General features: G+C 37.0%; 1 protein-coding gene across 2 annotated transcripts in view; it reads left to right on the plus strand.

Annotated features, from left to right (window-relative positions):
* The window catches only part of Sos (Son of sevenless guanine nucleotide exchange factor), a 669,490-nt gene that overhangs the window by 482,956 nt on the left and 166,448 nt on the right, over window positions 1–20,086 (plus strand). For both annotated transcript variants that reach the window (XM_090376631.1, XM_090376632.1), the window contains exon 18: window positions 12,243–12,398. In XM_090376631.1, the coding sequence (XP_090232757.1) occupies window positions 12,243–12,398 (156 nt within the window). The remainder of the gene's footprint in view (window positions 1–12,242; window positions 12,399–20,086) is intronic.

Below are 20,086 nucleotides of genomic sequence, written 5' to 3' on the forward strand. Positions count from 1 at the left end.
TGGAATTCAGAATGCACAGTAGCAAAAAAAGCACAAAACAAAGCCTGGGGGATATTCCACCGATATCCCACAACTGAAAATTTAATATAATTTAAACGTAAACATAAAAGACATTCTTATACCTCTTCTGCAACCGCCTCAAGCTCAAGGTATCAGAGGTGTCAAGATATGCTAAGGGTTCTCACGGAACAAGCAAATGCATAGACTGTGTTAGGATTACTAAGAGTAAAACATTTGCATGTGTACTTGTGTGTTCACTAATACTAGAAGCATAGTAAATATATTTGATGAATCTGAATTACTGGTTAAGTTATCAGATGCAGACATGATTTCACTCAAACCAAAAGGAGTGCAGAATTTGAGTATATGGAGTACAATGTACATAGGCTGGACCATCTAGAGCTCATATAATCTAAGACAGTGCATCCAGTTGACATGGTTGGCCAGTGCAATATTGCATCAGTTTGGTGTGTCATAAGACTGAGAAAACAAAAATGAGAGCAGGCGTGTGTTATACGCCTAATGACTTCAATGAGTATAATGACAACTGTACAGACAAAGAAAGTGGGCCAATAAATCAGATTTTCTTATAATGAGGTATTTTAACTTTTCAGCTATTAAATGAAACTTGTGGGTTCTCTCTCACACAATAACAAGGCTTTCGTGGATTTATTGAATGATTATTTTAGCTTCTTAGAGAGGTAAAGTGTATTAGTTGTCTGACGTCACCAGACAACTAATGCACTGGTTGTTAGAGATGGGGGAGCCCATCTCCACTTATTAGAGAGGTAATAAGAGTAAGCATTATTCTCGATCTGATTATCATCAGCATCTCTTTGTGCCTTATGGATCTGCAGATAAAAGACCCACCAGGTGGCAGTGATCAGAATGTATTAATGTGGGATTTACTTGAAGATGTGACTACCATTAAGGGTAAAGGAAAGGGATTTTGCTTATGTAATGGTGATTGTAGTAGTTTCAGACAGTGTTTATATTCTGTGCACTCAGACCAACTGATGATGTTACCAATAGCATTTCTAAATAGAAAGCATTCAGAGAAGTAATTGTAGAAGATACTGGTATTCTTATACCAACTAAGAGATTCTTTTCAAGGCTTAGTCCTAAGTGGATATCAGATGAACTAATGAGATCTATGGCAGAGAAGAAAATGCATGGGATGTATTTAAATTATCAGATGATACAGAAGCCCACAGTAAATATATAAACTATTCTGCCATCAAGTGACAAAGGAGGTTAGGTAAGCAAAGGCAGTTTCCAAGAAGTCTTCGGCAAAGAATTTAGAGAAAAGTAACAAAGATTTCTTTACTTGGATAAGCACTAGAGGAAAGGGAATGAATTACATTGGCCTGTGAGATATATGAATTGTTTAACTATTGATGATTTTTCTCAGGTTGCTGTTAGGTGAGTCGGAAAACTGCTAGCTTGGGGGAGATACAAGGACTAATAGATTAACAGTAGCCACTGGCAGAGGTTAAAGTGATTCTTGCACTGCTTCTATTGGAATGAGCAGAAGCCTGGAAAACAAGATGCAGGATATTTCAGAGACTGCTGGGAGTCATTGCGGTACAAGTAAACACATGGGTTGTGTTAGGGTAGGTAAGAAAAAGAACAGGTGCATGTATACTTGCGTGTACACCAATGCTAGGAGTTTAGTGAAAAAATTTGATCAATTTTAGGTATTGCTCAAAGCATCAAAGGCGGATATTGTTGGGATTTCAGAGACGTGGTGTCACACAGATATAAGTAATGCAGAATTGGAATTTGGGGAGTACGTCTACAGAAAGGATAGACAGGATAGGAAGGGAGGAGGGGTTATGCTATTAATTAAGAAACACATAAAATTCAAGGAAGTGAAGCCATTCGACTACGCTGGACAGTGCAGTGTCGAGTCAGTTTTGTGTGACATAAGCACTGGAAGATCAAAATTGAGAGTAGGAGTGTGCTATAGGCTTAATGACTCTGATGAGTATAAAAAGAAACTGTACAGGGAAATAGAGTGGGCCAGTAAATCAGAGAGTCTTATAATGGGGGATTTTAATTTCCCAGATATCGACTGGAATTTGTGGGTTGGTCACTCACACACTAGCAAGGCTTTTGTAGATTTATTGGATGATTGTTTTCTACATCAGCATGTTTGGGTGGCAACTACAGGGAATAATACTCTTGATTTGATTATCAGTAGTGATTCTTCATGTATTATGAATCATCCAGATAGAGGAACCACTAGGTGGCAGTGATCACAGTGTGCTGAAGTGGGATTTACTCAAATGGGTAACTACCATCAGGGGTAAAGGGAAGGGTTATTGCTTTCGTAAAGGCGACTACGATGGTCTGAGACAGTATTTAAATTCTATATAGTGGGACCAACTGATGATGTTACCAACAGCAAATTCAAAATGGGAAGTATTCAAAGAACATATCTTGGAAGCTACTAGGCTTTACATACCAACCAAGAAATATTATTCAAGGTTAAGCCTAAATGGATGTCAGATGAACTAATGAGACACATGGCAGAGAAGAAAAATGCATGGGATACATATAAATTAACACGTAACACAGAAGCCTATGATAGATATAAGTTGATCTGTAACCAAGTTACAAAGGGGGTTAGGCAGGCGAAGGCAGATTACGAGAACTCTTTGGCAAGGGATGCAAAGAAAAACAGCAAAATGTTCTTTACTTATGTAAACTCTAGAAGGAAGGGGATGAATCGGATTGGTCCACTTGATATCGATGGTTCAACTGTTCATGATCCTGCACAGGCAGCTAACAAACTAAATGAATATTTTGCATCTACATTCACACCTGAGGAGTTATTCAGCGAGGGGAATGCCAGAGGTGTATTCAACTCGGGCAGTAAGCTAGATAATCTTGTAATAACTGAGAGTAAAGTGGAGGAGAAATTGTTGAAGATAAACACAAGAAAGGCACCTGGGGTGGATGGGATCTATCCAGTTATATTAAAGGAGGCAGCAAAGGAAGTAAGCAAACCCTTATCCATAATTATGAGGACTCAGGGGAGGTACCCATAGACTGGAGATTTGCAAATGTGACCCCAATTCACAAAGGAGGATCAAAGGCTGACACAAGTAATCATAGACCTGTGAGTTTAACTTCTGCTCCAGGAAAATTAATGGAGGCACTGGTTAAAGAAGCACTGCAGGATCATCTAGACAAGACTTCAGTTATAGCTGGGACAGAGCATGGTTTTGTTAAGGGGAAGTCTTGATTGACCAATTTGATTGGATACTATGATGCAGTAACAAAAGAACTGGATGCAGGGAATAACTTTGATATTATATACTTGTATCTTAGAAAGGCTTTTGATACTGTTGCACATGGAAGACTGCTGCACAAATTGGAGCAGTGTGGCATTGGAGGCAAATTGCTGCTATGGATAAAGGGGTGGTTGAGGGGGAGAAGACAGAGAGTGGTAATCAATGGACACTGCTCGTCGTGGACTAATGTTATTAGTGGAGTCCCTCAGGGTTCAGTGTTGAGTCCATTATTGTTTTCTGTATTTATAAATAATATTGATGATGGTATATCAAGCTTAATGTCCAAGTTTGCAGACGATACAAAGGTTGGCACGCTATGCTGCTGCAACAGGATTTGGAAAGGTTGAGCAGATGGGCTGAGAGGTGGCAAATGAAGTTTAACAATGACAAATGTAAAGTACTACATTTGGGAAACAGCAACCCCAGAGCAACGTATCAACTCTGTGGTACTACACTGACAGTGGTAGAGAATGAAAAGGACCTGGGGGTAATTGTGCATGCAGATATGAAGTTCTCTGAGCAGTGCAGATGGGCTGCAGGAATAGCTCATGGTGTCTTATCAATGATATACAGGAATTTTTCTAGCAGGGATAAGGACTTGATTATTCCCTTGTATAAGGCAATGGTCAGGCCACACTCTAGTACTGTATACAGGTCTGGAGGCCTCATTTCAAGAAGGATGTAGAGATTGTGGAACGAGTACAGAGAAGGGCAACAAGATTGATGAATGGAACAAAGGGTTGCTCTTACGAAGAAAGGCTTAAGTTTTGCAAATTATAGTGTCTGGAGACTAGGCACCAGTGAGGTGATCTGATAGAGGTGTATAAAGCCTTGAATGGTTTGAGCATGCTCAGTGCTGATGGAATTCTGCCTCTTTCTCAGAATAATCACTTGAGAGGGCATAAATTCAAATTGAGGAAAGACAGATGTAGGATAGATATGCGGAAATTTGCCTTTAGCCAGCGGGTAGTTGGTTGGCGGAACAGACTTTGTTCCACCAACCAACGTGGAAGTTGGTTGTGGAAGTTGATAGCCTAAATAAATTTAAGGACAGGTATTTCGAACGAACGGAGGGGTGAAGTGGGGTTTTTTTTTTTTTTTTTGGCTGATGCTGCATAAGCTTGCTTTCTTGCATTATATGCCTCTACTAATGTTAATGCTAACTGAATGGGTGTTTTGCATTTACATTCATACATGAGGAATTTTTTAGGGGTGGGGATGCCAGAAGTTTAGACAACTGTGAATTGTGGATACATTAATTAGGGTATGTCACTGCAACAAGTTGAGACTCTCTAAGTCAAAATTATTTGCTTTTTGATGCTACCTTTATTTTCAATCCTTTATGAACACAGCTTTAAAAACCTATTTTTTATATTAAAAACATATTTTTAATTATTTTTTTTAAATAAAATACCTCCTAAGCACTAATATGTTTTTACTTCTTGTATTGTGTTTGACCAACAGCAAGCAGAATTTTAATACAAAATGCCTGCACACAATGTTTAGATGCCACCCAGACTCTTCCATGATACAAAGTTAGAAAACATAATTTGATATGCTGCATAAACAACATGTCCTTCAATAATTGATAGTTTGGATCAGTGAAGGGCTGGAGCTGGTTTGCACCAGTTCTCGTTAACCAGTTTTTTAAAATTTTTACGCAAATAAATGTTATTACATGATCCCTAAACTGAATAATCTTAGTCATATGAAATGATGTAGAAAATAATATGGTACACAAAATAAACTTCAGATGCAAAGGAACACAAATTTCTAATAATTTCTGTTTCTGTAATGGATAAGACAAGAGTTTTTGTTAATATGTGCATGCGCTTCTTCCTTTTAACAGGCCACAATGTACATTCAAATTCCTTCTGATGCTAGACAAAAATCTAATTTATTATTTTACCATCAGTATTCTTTAAGATATTGTTTATTGCATTGTATACTTCATCATGATTACGAGGGGCATTCAATAAATTATCTACCTACCTGTGAAGGAAATGAGATAGAGAAAAAAAATCTTTTTTTATTTTTCAGTGTAATTCCCTGTGAGCTTCAATACACTTGTTCCATTTTGTTGGCAATGAGGAAATACCAGACAAATAAAATTCTTTGTCCTGTCCATCAAAGAACGCATAAACAGCAGACTTCAGTTCATTATCATCATCAAAATGAAATCCACGTACGTTTTTCTTGAGGTATTGAAATAGGACATAGTCACTGGGGTCAGATCCAGACTGTAAGATGGATGGGTAAGTTCTGTAAAGTCATTCTCTCAAAGCAGCAGCATGTCACCTGTGCACTGGTGCATTCTTGTGAAGAAGCAGGACACCTCTGGAAAGTTTTCCACAGCATTTTTCGTTTATGACATTCCTTAGGTTGTACGATAGGGATGCATATGATTCTCCAGTGACTGTCTGCTTGTGTTCCAAGTAGTGAATGTACAAAATTCCCTCAGCATCCCAATAGCCATAATCTTTCCAGCTGAGCTGAAAGTTGTCTGAAATTTTTTGGGTTGGGGAGAACCCTTGTGCTTCCATTGCTTTGATTCTTGCTTGGTCTTGGGATTCCAGTGATGAATCCATAACAGTTCTGGAGATGAAAGTTTCAGAATCCCTTCCATAAAATACTAAATTCTCTTCACAACACCATACTCTGAATTGCTTCAGAGTATGATGGCTGACTGGGCTAGCCAGGTGGGTAAAGTGCCTGCCTGGCAACCCAAAGGTCGCGGGTTTGAATCCCGCCTCAGGCTTGGATCAAAGTACTGCAAAAAGCTTGGGAGGTGCATTATGGCCACAGAAGCCGATGCGCCAACAACTACCAAAAAAAAAAAGAGTATGGTGTTGCATTTACAGGGGTCAGAAATGGGGATCCACCTTGCACTGACCTTAGTCATCCATGGAGGATTGTTATAACTGTTCCCTCAGATATGTCACATTCCCTAAAGATTTGGGACACTTTTAATGCCTGTCATTCAGCACAAGGGTTTCCACAGCTTGGCACATTTCTGAGGTGGTCACTGTCACAGGCCTTCATGGACATGGATCATCTCGATGGACTCTCTACATCACTTTAATTCTTTTGACCAGAATTTCACCTGGTATTCTGAAGGTGCACTGTTGCCATACACAGCCACCATCCTTTCATGAATAGCCTTTGACCTATTTCCTTCTTTGGTGAGAAACTTGATGACTGAATGATGCTCCAATTCCAGCAAATCCATAATTTGATATAGGTGTCTTCCTTCTTTCTGTTATAGTAGCACAACCTAAAAACATAGTAGGATCAAAATTAGTATGATTCAAGTTGAGATGTAGGAACATGATTAATCGTGGATCATTGAAGTATAACTGTGGGAAGTGTCTTAGGTAAATAATTTATTGAATTTATTTATAAGTGTTTGCCTTTTTATTTACCTAATTGTTATTTTATATTGCACTTTATACATAGTCTTATAGTTATTGTTACGCTGGTTATTTTTAATTAAAAAAAAAGAGTTTTTGTAGATTACTACTTTTTTTTAATATACGTAAAACCGTTATTTCGTTCGAATCTTGCAGCCATTGTTTTTGTATAGAGTAGTAGGGAATTCAAATTTTTAATTGTGGTAACTAAGCAGCTCTAACGTATAATTATATAGCGTAATACGCATCACTGCATTTAGGATTCTTTTATATAGCGTAGTATTGACAATTGATTGATTGAATTTATTGATCGTATTAATTTAAAATATCATGCCCCAGACTAGAGCAGCAAAGCAATGGGCACAAAGTGGCAGGAGTGCTGTGACTCAGGGGAGAACTGAGGTGGGGGGGTGCAATTCTCCAACCCATCACAGCCTAAAAAAAGCGTGCAACTTGTGAAATGTTTGCCGAAATCTCTGGAACAGAACATGATCTAGGAATTAGGATATCTAGGAATAGAGGATATCTTTGTGTGTGTGTGTGTGTGTGTGTGTGTGTGTGTGTGTGTGTGTGTGTGTGTGTGTGTGTGTGTGTGTGTGTGTGTGTGTGTGTGTGTGTGTGTGTGCGCGCGCGCGCGCCAAGTGCAGAGAGTGTCTAGAAATTAGGCATCAACTCAGCATTCTACTGGGCATCTATGAGAGCTTGAGGTGTAGGGTGGATACCCTCGAAGAAATTAATATGAGGGCCTCGTCAAGCTCTCAGCTGCCCAACTCAATGCCACAGCTCACTCCTGGGCATCAGGCAACACAGTGGCAATCTCCAAGACAGAATGCACTGGTCCCAAAGGAACTAGTTATTTTGGTGAGTCTGTTGTCAGGGAGACGGGGGAATATATTGTGTAAAAAGGAGAGATGGAACAGGACCAGGGTATGTCTGCCAGGGGCAAAAGTTGATGATGTTGTAAAGCATATATCATCTTTTAAGGGCACAAAAGGTGATATTGTTGTACATGTTGGCACCCACGACATTAAGAGTAGATCTGCAGATTTACTTAACAAGTACAGGTCAATGTTGCAAAAAAGTTGTGAGTCAGGGTTAAATTTGAAAGTGTCTGCAATTCTGCCCAGACACGATAGGAGAGAATACATGATGAGAGCCTTGTCAATCAATTCGGCTCTGGAGGGAATGTGCAAGGCTCAAGGGGTAGAATTTTTTTTCAGCGTGGTCTGTGCTTGTTAACAGGAGAGACTGCTTCTACAGGGATGGGAGACACTTAAATAGAAAGGGTGCAAGAATATTTGCTGATGCTATCGAGGCAGTGTTAGGTGGGTCGGAAAACTGCTAGTTTTGAGGGATTCGCAGACTAAAAGGTTAAAAGTACTGCAATAATTAAAGACCAACACCAGCCAAGGAATTAAAAATTTTATTATAAAAATAAAATTACAGAATATAATGAAATACTGTGATACACTATCGGAAGACTAAAATATTACAATAAATTACGATAAAATAAACTATGATAAAACGTTAAAAATGTAGTTAAAAATATACCGAAGCAATAAAATTATCTAAAATAAACTGGATTAAAAGCGATTAAAACAGTGGATTAAAACAGTGTACTATTAGAGCAATGACACACTCGTAAGTAGCAGGCATGGCACTCATGCACGTGGTCCATCAGACACATGGTCAGCATTCCCAACGCGTGCATCGGAAACGGAAGTGGCTCAGGAACGTGTCAATCAGAATTGGTCATCCCGTCTGAGGACAACCACCTCAAACAGGGGTGTAAACGTATCCCCCTGTCCCTGTTAATAGTATTACGATTAGATGAACCGATTTGCAAGCTCTCGAGCCACTTGCGTTCCCAAAATCCACCGGCCACGGTCCATAATGACCTCGTCTTCAGGGGAGATCCGATGCTGCTTCTCCCAGAAATGCTCTTCGACAGCAGACCTCGCAAAATTAGCAGTCTTAATAGAAGTCAGGTTAAAAGTAGCCACAGGCAGAGGTGAAGGTGATTCTTGTACAACTTCTATTAGAATAAGTAGCGACCTGGAGCGAGGGGTGCTAGGGGTTTCAGGGACTGATGCCAGTCATCGTGAAACAGGTGGGTATATGAGATGTGTTAGGGTAACCAATAATAAGGATAGGTGCATGTATACCAATGCTAGAAGTATAGTAAATAAATTTGATGAATTTGAACTGTTGGTCAAGACCTCAAAGGCGGATATTGTTGGGATAGCAGAGACATGGTGTCACACAGATATAAGGAATGCAGAACTGGAATTTGTTGAGTACAAAGTGTACAGAAAGGATAGACAGGATAGGAAGGGAGGAGGTGTTATGCTGTTAATTAAGAAAAACATAAATTCAAAAGAAGTGCATCCAGTTGATATAGATGAACAGTGCATTGTTGAATCAGTTTGGTGTGACATAAGCACTGTGAAAGCAAAAATAAAAGTAGGAGTGTGTGTTATAGGCCTAATGACTCGAATGAGTACAATGAACAATTGTACAGAGAAATAGAGTGGGCTAGTAAATCAGAATGTCTTATAATGGGGGATTTTAACTTCTCAGATATTGACTGGAACTTGTGGGTTGGTCAATCACACACTAGTAAGACTTTTGTGGATTTATTGAATGATTGTTTTCTGCAGCAGCATGTTTGGAAGGCAACCAGAGAGGGTAATACTCTTGATCTGGTTATCAGCAGTGATCATTCGTGTATTAAGAATTTGCAGATAAAGGAACCACTAGGTGGCAGTGATCACAGTATACTGATGTGTGATTTACTTATAATTACCATCAGGGGTAAAGGAAAGAGGTTTTTGCTTCCATAAAGGTGAGTACAGTGATCTCAGACAGTTTTTAAATTCTGTACAGTGGGATCAAATGACGATGTTACCAACAGTAAATTCTAAGTGGGAAGCATTCAAGGAATTAATCATGGATGCTACTAAAAGTGTCATACCTATTAAGAAATATTGTTCAAGGTTTAGGCCTCAATGGTTATCAAATGAACGAATGAGACTCGTGACAGAGAAGAAAAATGCATGAGATGCATATAGATTATCGAGCGACTCAAAAGTCTATGGCCGATATAAGCTAGTCTGTAATCAGGTCACAAAGGAGGTTAGGCAGGCGAAGGCAGATTATGAGAAATCTTTGGCAAAAGATGCTAAGAAAAACAGCAAGGATTTCTTTACTTATATAAACTCTAAAAGCAAAGGGATGAATCTGATTGGCCCACTTGATATCGATGATTTCGCTGTTGATGATCCTGCTCAGATAGCAAACAAACTGAATGAGTATTTTGCATCTACATTCACACATGAGGAGTTATTAAGGTTTGAAAATGGCAGAAGGTTATCAAATTCTAGCAGGGTGCTTAAGGATTTTGTAATGATTAAGAGCAAAGTGGAGGAGAAATTGTTGAAGTTAAACATAAGAAAGGCACCTGGGGTGGATGGGATCTATCCAGTTATATTAAAGGAGACGGCAAAGCAACTAAGCAAACCCTTAGCTGTAATTATGAATCCTTGGACTCGGGAGGTCCCCACGGGCTGGAGATGTGCAAATGTATCACCAGTTCACAAAGGAGGATCGAAGGGTGACATGAGTAATTACAGACCGGTTAGTTTAACTTCTGTTCCGGGTAAAATAATGGAGTCACTGTTTAAAGATGCATTGCAGGATCATCTAGACAAGACTGCAGCAATAATTCAGACACAGCATGGGTTTGTTAAGGGAAAATCTTTTCTGACAAATTTGATAGGATATTATGATGTGGTTACAAAGGAACTGGATGCAAAAAATAATTTTGATATCATATATTTGGATTTGAGGAAAGCTTTTGACACTGTTGCGCATGGAAGACTATTGTACAAATTAGAGCAGAATGGTATTAAGGGTAAGTTGCTACAATGAATAAAAGGATGGTGAGTGGGAGAAGACAGAGGGTAGTAATTAATGGGTGCTGCTCTTCGTGGACTAATTTTATTAGTGGAGTCCCACAGGGTTTGGTGTTGGGTTCTCTGTTTTGTATATTTATCGATGATATTGATGAAGGTATATCAGACTTAGTGTCAAAGTTTGCAGATGATACGAAGGTTGGCAGGGTTGTTAATGACAGTGTGCTACTGCAACAGGATCTAGATAATTTGGGCAGATGGGCTAAGAAGTGGCAACTGAAATTTAACCTTGACAAATGCAAAGTACTGCAAAAGAGGAGAAGTAACCCCAGAGAAACGTACCAAATGTGTGGTACTACACTTAAAGTGGTAGAAAATGAAAAAGACCTGGGAGTAATTGTGCAGTCAGATATGAAGTTTTCTGAGCAATGCAAACAGGCTGCTCAGGTCATGGGGTTTTGTCAATGATATATAGGAATTTTGCTAGCAGGGAAAAGGAGATGGTTGTCCCTCTGTATAAGGCAATGGTCAGGCGACCCCTTGAATACTGCGTACTACAAGTCTGGAGGCCTCATTTTAGGAAGGATGTAGCGTGATGTAGCCTGTAGGCTACATCAGGTGTACGTGATGTAGAAGGATGTAGCCTGAGCGTGTACAGAGAAGGGCAACAAGATTGGTGAGGGGAATGAAGGGATCCTCTTACCAAGAGAGGCTTAAGTTCTGCAAATTGCAGTGGCTGGAGACTAGGCACTTATGCGGTGATCTCGTTGAGGTGTGCTGGTTCAACGTGCTCAACCCATTCAAGGCCTTGAATGGGTTGAGCATGCTGAATTCTGATGGAATCCTTCCACTTGTTTAGATTACGAACCTAAGGGGGCATAAATTCAAATTAAGAAAAGAGAGATGTAGAATAGATGTGCGGAAATTTGCCTTTTGCCAACAGGTGGTTAATTGCTGGAACAAACTTCCATCTGTCGTTGTGGAAGTTGATAGGTTAAATAAATTTAAGGAGGAACTGGATAGGCATTTGGAGGGAATGGTGTGATTTTTTTTTTTTTTTTTTTGGCTAATGCTGCATAAACTCATACACTTGCTTTCATGCATCACATGCCACTACTACTACCCCTCATATATTACGCTTTTTATTTTTAATAATTTAACTAGCTTGTAATGTTTCATAATACAAGAATGATAGGCATTTCTTTCTTAAACATTATTGTAGTTTGTTTTCTCATACATTTCTTCTTTATATTTTAAATTTGTTTAATTAAGCAATACATTTTTATTGTATTAAGCATGTAAAAATGTTTTTTCTATTGTTATTGTTAAGTGATTTTGAATGGCTCAATGCATTGCCGCTTCTTATAGAGAAAGGAACAAAATATACATATTGTGTTATATCCCTTAAATCTCAACTTTTTACATGAAACTGGTTCAGATGTTTATTGAGATATTTATTAATTATAAAATAAATTATCTTATTAAATAGTGGTAGAATTATGCAATTATTGCGATAAATTGTAACTAGTGAAGTTAGAGGTAAATGATTTTAATTCAAAAGAAATGAATTGTTACCTTCATATGTATTTATGAAATTTTCAATTTCTTGTATTTTATAGCTACATCCTATCGAAATCGCCCGTCAACTTACATTGCTAGAATTTGACCTTTATCGGGCTGTCAAGCCTTCAGAATTGGTTGGTAGTGTGTGGACAAAGAAAGACAAAATGAAGACATCTCCAAATTTGCTAAAAATGATACATCATTCTTCTAATGTAAGTTATTTGCTAAGGTATGCAGTGTAAATTAGTCTTAAGTTAGTACTGTCAATGTACTGTTATTAATTGTATGAAATGCTCCTTCAGAAATCCACAGTTATATTGTTCTCTGTTTAGGAGAATTTAATCTGATAATCATTGCAAAAGCAGGGAATCTGTATAAATTAATTTAATGAAATCTGTAATTTGTACACAAGTTGCCTATCAGTTACATATAGGCTGTATGGTTGATACGAATTTCAGGAGCTTAGCAGGAATCAAGAAATATTTGATAAAATGTAAAATGTGTGGATGAGGTAATATAAGCAGAAATGAGAAATTAATTAGTGTCAGCATACCTAAATTGACTTAGAAGTTGGTTATATTGACTATTGCAGTAATCTGCAGTGAAAAAATTGGATATGTTTCATATCTTCAAACATTGGACAGTGTTTCTCAGTACTACTTTAATACACTGTATAGTACAGATATGCTACTGCCATATTATGCCTGTGTCTCTGTGTTTTATAGATACACAGGCATAATATCATTTTGATATTATTATTTTTTTGTATGTATTTTTTTTTTTCCCAGCATATCTTAAAAATATGGCCTTATAACTTAGCATTCTATTATTTTGGCATTCCTTTAATATAACTATGCTCATTTATATTTGCAGGTATGCAAATATAAATTTCCTTTTATTTTTCAAAAAATTTTATAATTATATTTTTAGGCAAAGCTTTTCTTTTATTTTTCGTAAAAAAGTATTAAGATTGCTTTGGTTGGTTTTCTTTCTTTCTTCTTTTTATTTTAATGCAAACTGATTCTGTTATATTTTTGTTGTTAGGTATCTTTTCCTTTGGTTTTCATAAATTATGTATATAAATTTTTTTAATGGGCGTGACTTGATTTAGTAAAAAAAATTACATCAAGTTCTGTATGTTTTCCCCCCATTTGACACTTTCATTTTTAACATAAGGACTTTTCTCAAAATTCTACTGGTTTTATTTGATTAATTTCACATTACTATATGATTACTGTATGTCTTACTGAAACACCATCTCACAGGATGAGTAGTTACATTCCCACTACGTCCACATACCAATAAAATGTGCTTTGCATTTCTCTTTAAGACTTTGTTTCATATTCTAATTTTTATATCCCAAGAATTATTAGAGTAATCGAGGATGATTTGGGGAACTGTTGCTATCCTATTTCTTTCCTTGCTTCATCTACAAATATTTAATATCTGTATATTAAACTGTATTTTCTCTCTTGCGTAATTTCTGTATATGAAATTGTATTTTAAGTTGAGATATATATAGGGACATGATAAATCATGAATCATTGAAATGCAACTATGGGAAGTGTCTTAGGTAGGTAATTTATTGAATGCCCCTCATATATTACACTTTTTATTCTTAATAATTTAACTAGCTTGTGTAATATTTCATAATACAAGACTTTGTTTCATATTCTGATTTTTATACCCCAAGAATAATTTAAATTTAATTTTCTTAGTTAAAACTTAATGATTAATTGCATAATTTTATTTAATTGTAACTAATTTTTGGTTGTAAATTGTAACTTTCTTATATATGCTTTTCTATATTATGACAATAGATATGGTATGTAAAATTACTTTTTAGACTTTTTTGACTGACCTTTCCTCAGACTAAAAAAAAAAAGTAAATAAAAATTTAAACTATAAAATCTAATAACAAAATAGCATGAAAAATAAAAGCAAAATAGCCTATTTTGCAGCCAGCGATTTCAAAGCTTGCTGTGGGTCATCATGGAACAGGGAAATACATGGACTTTGTTATGGTAACTAAGAGTAAGAACAGGTGCGTGTATGTTTCTGAAGCATAGTACAAAATATAAAACTGATGAATTTTCAGTACTGGTAAAGTCATTAAATGTAGACTTTGTGGGGATATCAGAGATCGTGACACTCAGAATAAAGAATGCAGAATTTGAATATGAGGAGTAAAATGTATACAGACAGGATAGGAGGAGTGGGGAGGATTATGCTCTTAGTTAAGAAACACATAAAATCTAAGGGCACATATAGTTGATATGTGTGGCTAGTGTGATGGTGAGTCAGTTTCGTGTGAAAAACCAATAGGAAAACAAAAATGAGAGTAGGAGTGTGTTATAGGCCTAATGACACTGATGAGTACAATGAACAACTGAATAGAAAAATACAGTGGGCCAGTAAATCAGCATGTCTTATAATGGGGGATTTTAACTTTTCAGACATTGACTGGAACTTGTGGTTTGGTCAGTCATGCACAAACAAGACTTTTGTGGATTTATTGGGTGACTGTTTTCTACAACAGCATGTTACAGAGAGAGAGAGAGAGAGAGAGAGAGAGAGAGAGAGCAATGCTTTTCATATGATTATCAGTATTGATTATTCATTCATTAATATTCTGCAGATAAAAGAACCACTAGGTGGCAATGATCACAGTGTATTGATGTACTTAAAGATGTAACGTCTCAGACAGTTTTTAAATTCTGTATAGTGGGACCAGCTATGATGTTACCAACAACAAATTCTAAATGGGTAGCATTCAGGGAAATAACCATAGAAGCTACTAGGCTTTTCATGCCAACTAAGAAATACCATTCAAGACTTAGACCTAAATGGATGTCAGATGAACTAGCGAGACCATACGGCAGAGAAGAAAAATGCATGAGTTGCATATAAATTGTCAGGCGATACAGAAGTCCATGGTTGATATAAATTAGTTTGCAATCAAGTTGCAAAGCAGTTAGGAAGCCAGGGCAGATTATGAGAGCTCTTTGGCAGAGACCGCAAAGAAATGCAGCAAAGACTTCTTTACTTATATTAATAATAGAAGAAAGGAATTGAATCACATTGGCCTACTTGATGTTGATGGTTTAACTGTTGATGATCCTGCTCAGATTGCTGAGAGGCTGAATAAATATTTTACATTTACATTCACACACGATGAATTCTTTAAGGAAGGAGATGCTAGAAGTTTATCAAACTGTAAAAGAGGGTTAAATGGAAAGGAAAGGGAGGATAAATTATGAGAGAATCTGGATTTGGGGGAAGTCCCCGTAGACTGGAGATGTGTTAAGGTATCCTCATTTCACAAAGGGAATCAAAGAGTGACAAAAGTAATTACAGACTTGATTTCAGTTAAAAGAATTGAGTTACTGGTTAAAGAAGTAATGCAGGACTGTCCAGACAGGAGGGTAGTTATACTTCAGACACAGCATGGGTTTGTCAAGGGGAAATCTTGTCTGACCAATTTAATTAGATATTACAATCTGATTGCAAAGGAACCAGATGCAAAAAAATAATTTTGATATTATATACTTGGATTTCAGGTAAGCTTTTGATACTGTTTCTCATAAACAACTGCTGTATATATTGGAGCAGTGTGGCATTAAGTTCTGGTTACTGCTATGGATAAAGGGATGGTTGAGTGGGGAAAGACAGCGAATGGTTATCAGTGGACACTGCTCTTTGAGCATTAATGTTATTAATTTGATCCCCATGGTTTGGGACTGGGCCCATTGTTGCTTTCTGTACTTATCAGGGCTGGATTTTAATGTTTGTAGGCCCTAGGCACTTTCATTCTGAAAATTGGGAAAAGAGGAGTAAAATGTTTCTTATAATAAATTATGCTGTATTAACACACTGAGTGCGAATTACACCTTTTGATGTAATGCAAGTATGACTGTTGTCTCATGCTTATCTTGTTAAACTGACTTGTTTCGTAGAGAGTAGTTGCAGTAGTAAAATTGGCAGAAATAGGTATAGCTTTTCGTGGTGGTGATGAGCAACACAATAATCCTAACAATGGCAACTTCTTCTTGTGTATCTATCTTCTGAGTTTGATCCTTTTCTAAACGAGCATATAAGAAAATATGGAAATCCAGGAAGTGAAAATGTTTCATTGTCTTGAACCACACATGAAGAATTTATCAATTTATTAGGGTCAAAAGTGTTGGCACACATCACATTTGAAATTAAAGAAACCAAACATTATGCCATTAGCATAGATTCAACTCCCGATATAAGTCACACAGATCAGTTGTTGGTCATTATTAATTTATTCGTTATGTATCAAAAGATGATGAAGTACATGAGCATTTCTTGATGTTTCTTCCCAATGAAAAGCTTGATGCAAAATATCTTTTTAACCCAGTAGCATCTGTTCTTGATAAACATGGAATAGAGGTAGCAAATTACAGATCTCAGTCATGTGGCAACCCTGCTAATGTGAGTGGGATATATTCTGGAGTCCAAGCCAGATTCAAGGAAGTCAACAAACAGCAATATGGGTTCCATGTGCTTCACATGGAACCATATTGCGTCTTAATTTAGACCACAAAGATGGTCTAAATTGAGTACAATGGAGAGTACAATCTTGGTCAAAAATCTATCAGACACAAGATAGTCATCATGTTACAATGCTGCGAGATCATTGAAAAAAAATTACAGTAAAATTTGTGCAGAATGCGAAGAACAAAAACCGACAGTGGTTCATGAAGCAAAAGCTTTGATAAATAAACTGAACAGGTTAGAAATAGCATTAATGGCTGCCATTTGGGAAGATCTTAAAAACAGAGTGAATAAAGCAATTCAAGAACCTGGAATTGAGTTATGCATAATTATGAAATTATATGATACTCTTCTGGATTATTTGATTGATGTTTGAGACAAAGAAAAATTATGATTTTGAAAAAAAATGGCAAAAGAATTCATTTCATATTCTGATTACTGACAATATGAAGACTGAAAGTGGAAAAGGAAGAAACTGTTTCATGAAACACCAGAGGAATTGGTACCAGCAGAAAAAAGTGCAAAAGATACATTTCAAATTCAAGGTTTTTATCGTATTGTCGACGTACTGGTCACAGAAAAAACCAAAAAAACATGCTGCATACAGTACATTGTATGATTCTTTTAGTTTTCCAATAGTAAATCTATGTCAAAAGAAGAAATTAGATCCAAAGCTACAGCATTAGTTAACACCTAGTCGTCCGACTTAGAAGTAGACTTTGTTGAAGAATTCCTATTGTTTTTGGCACTATACAAGGAAAGTATAGAGCCACAAAAAAACATCTGTGGCAGAATTAATAAGAGAACAATAAAAGATAAACTGATTACTAGTTTCCCAAACATACACATAGCTCTAAGAATTTATCTATCCATAATTGGATCGAATGCTGAAGGAGAACGCTCATTTTCGAAACTTAAGCAGATCAAGAACTGTGTACGCTTAACTATGAGCCAAGATCGCTTATCATCATTGGCACTTCTATGTATTGAGAATGATATTACTTATTATATGGACTTCGAGGACATTATTAAAGATTTTGCTACAAGAAGGCGGAGCAAGAAACTTTTAATCTTAAGAAATGTTACAAGTAATCTATATATTGATGATATTGTAGATTTTTTTTTTTTTTTTTTATATATATTTCATATATAATGTTGAAGTTTTATAGTTGCATGATTTTTAAGTCTGAAAACCTTTTCCTCCCTATTTTTTTACTTTCTTTTTTTTTCCTTCCTTCATAGGCCCTAAAATGTTCATAGGCCCTAAATGCAGTGCCTAATCGGAAACCCGGTCCTGGTACTTATTAATGTTATTGATGAGGGTATATCAGACTTAATGTCTAATATTATTGATTGCAGATGATACAAAGGTTGGCTGGATGGTGAATGACAGTAATGAAGGTATGCTGCTGCAACAACATCTAGACAAACTTAAATGTAGGGGTTATCTGTTTCAGTGTCCCATGAATTGCTACATTCTTGCCAGTCCACTGAGAATAACAAATACTTTACAGTTTGTGCAAATATGGACACAAATTGACCCTTCAATTGGCCAACAAAATTCAGAATATACGCTGAAGCATGGCAGAAACACAAAAATTTACATCTCATGGTATTGGCCAAGTCACATAAACTAACTGAAGAGTACATCAAAATTCATTAGTAGTACAACTCCTTGGTGTTTATTCGCATGTACATATGTAAAATCTTGTGAAAGCATGTTTTCCAATACAATTTATGCATGATGATATTACTCTATGGAGAATGCAGCCGAAATGCTAGAGCAACAGCAACGTTATTTTCCGAGACATCTGTATAAGCTGCAAATATCACATACCACAATTATGTGTATTTTGAATTGCTTTATGGTAACTGGAAGTGTGATGCATAAAAAAAAAAAAAAAAGAGTACAAATGTGTTAAGGAGTTGGAACATCTTCACAAAGAAGACTTGTGGCTTTCTTCCTCTCACATCTGATAATCATCTTATCCGTGCTAGCAAAATTCCTATATATTGTAGACTAAACCTCATGAGCTGTCCTAGCAGTCTGTCTGCACTGCTCAGAGAACTAACTACCTGATTACACAATTACTCCCAGATCTTTTTTATTTTGCACTACCCTGAGTATAGTTTCATACAGTCGATACATTACTCTGAGGTTACTGCTAACATATGAAATACTTTCCATTGGTCAAGGTTAAACTTCATTTCCCGTTTCTCAGCCCATCTGCCTAATTTTTTTAGATCTTGCTGCAGTAGCATATTGTCATTAAACATCTAGCCATCCTTTTGTATCATTTGCAAACTAAAGTAAGCCTGATATGCCTTCATCAATATCATTAATAAATATAGAAAACAACAATGGGTCCAACACTGATCCCTGGGGTACTCCATTAATAATGCTCGTCCACGAAGAGCAGTGTCCATTGATAACCATTCTCTATCTTTTCCCAATAACCAACCTTTTATCCATAGAATAACTTTCCATTAATGCCACAGTTCTCCAATTTGTATAGCAGTATCAACAGTATCAAAAGCTTTCCTGAAATCCAAGTATATGATATCAAAATTATTTTTTGCGTCCAGTTCCTTTGTGCCCATGTCATAGTATTCAATCAAATTGGTCAGACAACATTTTCCATTAACAAACCTATGCTGTGTCTGAAGTGTAACTGCAGTCCTGTCTATATCGTCCTGCCTTACTTCTTTAACCAGCGACTCAATTATTTCCCCTGGAACAGAAGTAAGCTAACAGGTCTGTAATTACTCGTATCACTCTTAGAGCTGCCTTTGTGAATTTTTTTTTTTTTTTTTTTTGGTAGTTGTTGCCGCATCGGCTTCTGTGGCCGTAATGAACCTCCCAAGGTTTTTGCAGTACTTTTATCCAAGCCCGAGGTGGGATTCGAACCCGCGACCTTTGGGTTGCTAGGCAGGCACTTTATCCACCCGGCTAGCTCGGTCGGCCTTTGTGAATTGGGGATATATTCACACATCTCCACTCTGTGGGGACTTCCCCTGAATCCAGAGATGCTCTGATAATTATGGCTAAAAGTTGCTTACCTCCTTTGCTGTCTCCCTTAATTAACTGCATAGATCCCATCCACCCCAGGTACCGTTCTTATGTTTAACTTCAACAACTTCTCTCCACTTTTCTCTCATTTATTACAAAATCATTTAGCTCCCTCCTTTCCGCATCCTCCGTATTTGGTGGTCACGGGCTCTAACCCAGGTCTAATCAAGAAGCGTGTGCTACGCACTGCTGCTCCTGCTCACCTGGCTACGGAGACGCCCTCGTGTGAATATTGATACAAAGTACTTATTCTGTTTATCAGCAGCCTGAGCAGAATCATTAACAGTTGAATCATCAATACCAAGTGGA

The sequence above is a fragment of the Mastigoproctus giganteus genome, chromosome 6, assembly GCF_048544385.1.
Source record: "Mastigoproctus giganteus isolate SK-2022 chromosome 6, ASM4854438v1, whole genome shotgun sequence".
Taxonomy (NCBI): domain Eukaryota; kingdom Metazoa; phylum Arthropoda; class Arachnida; order Uropygi; family Thelyphonidae; genus Mastigoproctus; species Mastigoproctus giganteus.